General features: G+C 36.8%; 1 protein-coding gene across 1 annotated transcript; it reads left to right on the top strand.

Annotated features, from left to right (window-relative positions):
* Nucleotides 1–2,380: 2,380 nt before the first annotated feature.
* On the top strand, nucleotides 2,381–6,667 carry LOC106517653 (elastase-1). The gene is made up of 8 exons (XM_014008623.1): nucleotides 2,381–2,482; nucleotides 2,593–2,690; nucleotides 3,223–3,323; nucleotides 3,523–3,648; nucleotides 4,442–4,578; nucleotides 4,659–4,801; nucleotides 6,327–6,476; nucleotides 6,570–6,667. The coding sequence occupies exons 1-8, from the start codon at nucleotides 2,443–2,445 to the stop codon at nucleotides 6,579–6,581; spliced, it is 807 nt and encodes a 268-aa protein (XP_013864077.1). The 5' UTR covers nucleotides 2,381–2,442; the 3' UTR covers nucleotides 6,582–6,667.
* The last annotated feature ends 451 nt before the right edge of the window (nucleotides 6,668–7,118 follow it).

Here is a 7,118-nt window from a genome sequence, read left to right as displayed (position 1 = left end):
TCCATGCAGATTATCAACAATTCTTGAGAAACATCATCATTTGCAACAGAAACAGCACTACTTGATCATTCTGTGTCCAATTTTACTAAGCAAATCCTTTACAATTACACTTTCTCAGAATTAACAGGCATCCTTCTTTTTGCCTGATGCTATTTTTAGCATTGCTTTCAAATCTAAATGYCTTTCTGACAGTTTCTCAAACCAAAACTGATCTAAAATTAGSCTGTGACACCACAGCATCAACATGAGCTCAGAAATCAGGTAAATGGCTCATAATCGGTTTCATCAAGCTTCCTTACATCTCAGCATGTGAATGCCGTCAGCACCCAGCAAGCAAGTTTGTGACAAATAAAGTGTGAGACAAGCGGGATGAGGGGGTGYAGCAGGGACAGAGAAATAAAGTGTTTGGATTCTAACACGTTGCAGCCCTGAATGCACACTCCAATTCATTACGCAGCTTTTTGTCCTTTGTTTCGTTTGAACTTTTTTTTTGTTATTCCTGCTGTTTTATGAATACATTYTTCCCTTTGCTGCAGTGTCTATTAAATTAAAGGAACATGTTACATTTCCTGTTGCCTGTTTGATGGGTTTTGCAGTATCAGAGGGACAAAGCTGCGTTAGAAACTCAGGCACTAATAGAGGGTAAAGTAAAAGCACGATAAGTGTGTGCTTTTACTGTGGGAACTGGGCATATGTTGCCGCTTGTATTAGGGGAAAATGAAAAAAGCACTCAGACTGGCTGTCGTGAGCAAAAATATTCAAGAGGTTTTGTAGGGTTTTCCAAAGTCTTTATTGTATTTCAATCATGTGCTTTCATTTTTTTACATTTTTACTGTTAAATAAAGTGAATGTCAGAAATAGTTTTAATTTGTACCTTTAAAAAAATTAAAATGTTTCCCCGAGGCCTGTATGTGGGTGCTTCGGTTTTATATATACGGTTTGCTCCCAGCAATCCTTTCATAATAATTCATAAAACTGCTGTTGTGATTTTTTTCTTGCTGGTCTCTTTGAAGTTAAAATAATGATTCTGCTCTACATACCAAAGAGACACATTAATAATCTTATCATGTAAAGATAAATATATATTTAACAAACTACTGATATTTCTTTTTTGGACAAAATGTAGATTAAAAATCCTACAAATACACATATGGGTTTCCATTATAAAGCTCAGACCAATTAAAACCTAAATAAGGATATTTTAAATGTAATTATGAGAAAGCGGTATTTAGATCACATGAACAAGAAAATCTTTGATCACATCATTCCCATACGGTGATCTCTTGGTGGACAGTAGAGCACTTTGTCTAAATTTTGTTATTCCCTGCTCATAAGAAATCTTTTCAAATAATCATATAATGAATAAAAGCTGAATATATTTATTCAAGAGAAAATTAAGAGGTTATACATCTCCTGCAGTCYGAACTGCTTTTCCAGCCCACAGCTCCAAAACCAAGCACTTCTTTAGTAACCCAAACTGCAGCCCAATGCTGCTCACACCGTTGACTCTGCAGAGCCTCATGAATACTTATCAAAGGCTTTAAAGCAGAATATCCTCTGGGTTGTTCTTTGAATGTTTGAACGCTGATCAAGATCGATGTTAATCAACAACGTGTTGCCTGCGACATGAAAGAAAAAAAATCCACACATTAAAATCTCGGTGCTGTGTCTCCTGCGTTCCTCACTGTGGGTGACAGCTGTGTGTTCCTGATCTGAAGCTAAAATGTTTGTGCTTTTTCAAACTGTTATGTTTCCTTACAAGACTAATATTTATGCCACATCTGAAAAGTTCAATTTCACCCAATTTTAAACTATTAATACTGTCATTGCAACCAGAACATCCACTTTCTAGCAGTGCATTTGGTGTTCAAAACATATGTTTGATTCTAATAAATCAGAGCCTTGATCTCTCCCGGTTCACTTTTTTTTTTTTAACAAAACACTCTTTTTTTTCTCCCACTGACTGCAAACAATAAATTGCTTTCAGATGGGAGTTGCACCAGCAGGGATGCACTTGAAGAAAATGTCAGAGTGTGGATGTGTCTTTGTTATCATCAGCAAGTGCTTTACATTTTACATAAAACAGCAAACATCGAGCAGATGGAATCAGAAAACAACATTCTGTATTGTGAGTTTAAATAGGTGAGTTTGAACACACTAAATATCATTATTATTCAAAATCATGTTGCACACTTTCTGTGGTAGGAACACTTTTCTTTTGTTGGTCTTGTCAGTCCTTGGAAATGACAGGTCCAGTGTTTGCTATTCCCTGAATTAAACTCAGTTGGTCCCGCAGCAGTGATAAACGTGAGATTGGCACAGGTGGACGTGTGTTCGTGTTGGACATGCCACACATGATGCTATCAGCACAAGCCGACCTGAGGGTATAAAAGAGTGATGAGGAGGTGTCACGAAAGCAGAAAGTCTTAGGAGACTGCAAACATGCTCAGGTTTCTTCTGTTGACCTCTCTCGCAGCCTTGGGTAAGAACTGCTTTCTTCTCCTTTGAGATTCTTCACACACAATGTAAATGCACCAAAATGCATGAAGTTTGACCCGTCGGTTTCCCGCGGCTCTGCTCTGCTCTGCTCAGTGCTGGCTGTGCCCCAGCCCAGGTACCTGGAGCACAACACTGCTGAGGAGAGAGTTGTTGGAGGCGAGGTGGCCAGACCTAACTCTTGGCCTTGGCAGGTACAGACTGCTTCCTATGACTTCATAAAAAATGTAGACTCATTTAAGAGCATAAAACCACCAACACTACAAACTAAACCACAAAAGTCTGAAAAGATGTTTAGTTTTTTTTTCTTGTATATTATACAAATAACTTGGTGATTTTTACGAATTATATAAAACATAAAATGTTTTTTTCTCCAGCATGAATAAAAAAGTGTTGATACATATTTTTAATTTATAGTATATAGTGCATAGGTTTGTGATTGATATTTGTTTTCTGTGTAAAAAAATAAAACAGTAGACATTGTGTAATAAAATAAGCATTTCACTAAATGAGTACTGAAGTAAAATTCAGGTTTTTACAAAAGTTAACCAAAAACACTAATTAACCTGCATATATTGTCAATGTCAAAAGGCACCTCTTACACACTTCAGTTTTTTATTTTATTTTTTTTTTGAAGGTCATGCTCTCAAGATTTTGGTGACTTTAACAAAATCTAACAAAAATTATAAAAAAAAGTATTAAAGCTTTATGTTATAATTTCACCAGATCTCCCTTCAGTACAAATCCGGCAGCTCCTTCTACCACACCTGTGGAGGAACCCTGGTCAAGGCAGGATGGGTGATGACCGCTGCTCACTGTGTGGACAGGTAGGTGTTCAGTGCACCACAGAAGAACTGGCGCTTCAAAAGAAACATGATGCCTGACGGAGGTGATTGTATCTGTTTCAATACAGTTTGAGTTACTTGAACTGTATTAATAATTTAGTTTTACTGTTAAAACACTGATTTTTAATTTTTTTTTTTCTGTATGAGAGGAAACACTAAATGTTTTCTCACGTGGTCACAGAACCATGACTTGGCGAGTTGTTCTTGGCGATCACAACATCAACACCAACGAGGGCAGAGAGCAGTACATGAGYGTGAGCCAAGTCTACGTTCACCCAAACTGGAACTCCAACAACGTCGCTGCAGGGTGAGTCATAACATGAACCACACCGTTAGGCAAAAAGAACAACCACACCTACTCATACACATTATATAGTTTTAAATTAGAGAGCACTGAAAAAATCAAAAAGAAAAAAATAAGTAGGTCCTCTGTATCGGTTCTTCTTTAGTGAAACATTTCGTCTCTCCTCCAAGAGACTTCTTCAGTCTGATGAGTTTCAGGTGAATTCAGCCTTGTAAGCACTGCCTCCACATGGACAAACAGGTTTGTCACATGCAAAAGAGGGCCATMGCCTAACAATAGGCTTGATTAGTTCTATTGTTCATAGTGGGTCATGTGCCCCATCACCTGACTTATTTGTTTGGATGCTGTGGTTCTTAGGTGTCATAGAGAGCATTGAGTTTTTGAGAAATGTTAAAAAGTTCAATTAAACTGACAATTGGCAAGRCAGAATATATAATATATATCTATCACTCATTAGTGTGTTTAAGACTAGTACTTGCTTTTGATTGAATTATAAGAAATAAAAAAATCTGCCTTTCTTTAGTGCAGCTAACAAAGAAAATTAAAATATTAAGAAAACAACAAGCAGTAAAAAAAACCTGACAGACACAGAAGTGCATGTTTTTACAGATCTTCTGCTAGAAGTGAATGATAACCCATTATAAAAGAAAACAAGAAATGTACCTGGTGTTCTGAATATTTTCATTTTACCTTCTTTTTTACTTTGTGTTAGGTCGAATGGCAGTGAGTACCGGTTTGAGCTTTATTTAAAAACGCCCTCCTTTACAAATTTACTTTTGCTTTCTTGACATCCCAGCTACGACATTGCTCTGCTGCGCCTGTCAACAAACGCTGTTCTCAACAACTATGTCCAGCTCGCCTCCCTGCCTCCCTCCGGCCAGGTTCTGCCCCACAACAACAACTGCTACATCACAGGATGGGGACGCACCCAGAGTGAGTCCAACACCTTTTCACATTTACATGAATACTGAAGCCTTTAGGAGAGCTSTAACGTTTCTTTTTCTTTCCTGCAGCTGGTGGTAACCTGTCCACTCAGCTGAAACAAGCCTACCTGCCTGTTGTTGCCCACAGCACCTGCTCACAGTACGACTGGTGGGGCAGCACTGTGAAGAACACCATGGTGTGTGCTGGTGGTGGCAGTGATTCTGGCTGTCAGGTGAGTCAAGGCTTTTTAACATCAAACGTGTAATTTGGTACTGAGGCTGAGTTAAAACACTCCTTATCACTTTTAAAACACTCGCAAGAAGAAAAAATTGAGCTCCTGACTTACCAATAACCCCAACCCATAAATATATATATATTTTTTAAATCGTTCCAGTGAGGATGTTAAGCTCTATAGCATACATTCTTGAGCTGTTGTCCAAACCAATTTTTCATTCTTCAGATCGTTTTGGGTAATGGTAGAAAAAAAAAAAACATGGCATAACTGGACAAAATTGAGCCCAACAACCATTGACAGCTTGAATGTCTCTCACAAAGCTGTTGCTTGACCTCTTCTTGTCAAGCAAGATTTTTTTTCACAAACTCCTGAGGTATTTCTAGTAACAAAAAAATCGATGGCTCTACTATAATGKCCATAGATGATAATATAGTGGAACGAGTATATGAAGTGTTCTGAATATTTTCATTTTACCTTATTTTTTACTTTGTGTTAGGTCGACCCCTAAAACTAAAGTTTTAGGGGTTGTCTTGGATCATAAACTTAAGTGGAAATATCATGTAAAATATATAAAACAAAAACTATGTAAAAGTTTTGGACTCTTAAATAAAGTAAAAAATATTTTAGAACAACCAACACTCCATACATTACATCACTCATTTGTTGCTCCTTATATGACCTATTGTGTAGAGGTATGGGGCAACACAGATAAAACCAACACTAAACTTTGTTTGTGTTACAGAAGAAAGTTATGAGAATTCTGTATAAAGTGAATGTTAGGGAACATACAAATAATTTTTTTATTCAATCAAACGTCTTGAAACTACGGGATTTAGTTAATTGAAAAATTTTATTAGTTATGTTTAAAGCAAGAAAGACATTATTGCCAATTAATTTACAAAAGTTTTTTGTCTTAAGTTCAAATGACAGAAAAAAAACTGAAGAAAATGTGATTTTAAAAGTAAACGTACTACTTTAAAGCAAATGTGTATTTCAGTTTATGGGGTAAAATTATGGAACAGTTTGGATGACGATTTGAAAAAATGTTCTACTTTAAATCAATTTAAAATACTTTAAGGAAAAAAATATTAAGTCTTATGCACTTTTGAGTTAATGAGAATGATATATTGTTTGCAGATTCTATTTGTGATTCAATGTATGTGGCCATGAAAAATAATTGTAATTATTGAGAAAGGAGCAGGTTTATACAAGGTTTTCTTCTTCCTGCTCCGTTTTCACTCATGCATAGTATGCGTTAAACAAAAATGTGTTTGTATGTTATAATGAGGAAAATTGTTGAATTGAGTGAATAAACTTATTTTGATTGATTTCTTGCTGTATCAGCAGGGGCACATAAGGCAGCTGCAATGATCTTAGCTGGTGCTCAAGCTGCAGTGTCCTGCAGACTCATGCTCTGCACAAAGCAGTTCCAGGTTGACTGAGATTAAGAGGAACAAGGAAGGTGCTTCTGAAAAAATACAGCAATCTGTTGTGATGTTAAGCTTTGCTTTTTTATGTGCAGGGTGATTCTGGTGGCCCCCTGAACTGCAGTGTCAACGGTCAGTGGGTTGTCCACGGTGTGACCAGCTTCGTGTCTTCCAGCGGCTGCAACACTTACAAGAAGCCCACCGTCTTCACCCGTGTGTCTGCTTATACCAGCTGGATGAACAGCGTCAGTATAAAAAAAAACAGCTTAAGAACCACACACAAAAAGACATCTTTCTTTTCAACATCGTCTCTTACCACTTTGTGTTTGCTTGTTCAGATCATGGGCTGAGAAGAGAAACCGTTCCCATGGAAATGGCAGAAAATCCTGGATTCATCTCTAAGGCCATCGGAATAAACTGTTCTTTAAAAGGCATAGATCTTGCTTCTTTATTTTTGGCGACATTTTACGAGATACAAYATGCACAGGTTATTTAATCTGCTAACAAGTGTTCAACTAAAATGAAACACACAATGCGCAAATGTAGCTGTTTGTTGCAAACTAAAATAAAACAAAATAAAAAACAAGCAAGTGTAAAATCAATCAAAATTCCTTCAAGTTCTATTGAGGTTACTCTAATTGCAGAATGCTGCCAGCATTTCCTCACTGAACTGCTGTTAAAATGTAATATAATAAACATTAAATATTCCTCCTTTATCTTTACTTGTTTCTCCTTTCTGGGTCGAAAGAAGTTGCTATAGTGCATATACTGTATGTCCAGCAGTCACTGTACGAGAGCTGGGGTACATGCTGAGAAGATTGCAAGTAAAAAATAAAAAAAAAGATTGCAAGTAAAGTGTGTAATATATATATATATATATATATATA

The sequence above is a fragment of the Austrofundulus limnaeus genome, unplaced genomic scaffold (assembly GCF_001266775.1).
Source record: "Austrofundulus limnaeus strain Quisiro unplaced genomic scaffold, Austrofundulus_limnaeus-1.0 Scaffold51, whole genome shotgun sequence".
NCBI classification, from domain to species: domain Eukaryota; kingdom Metazoa; phylum Chordata; class Actinopteri; order Cyprinodontiformes; family Rivulidae; genus Austrofundulus; species Austrofundulus limnaeus.
This window is presented reverse-complemented; position numbering and strand designations above follow the sequence as displayed.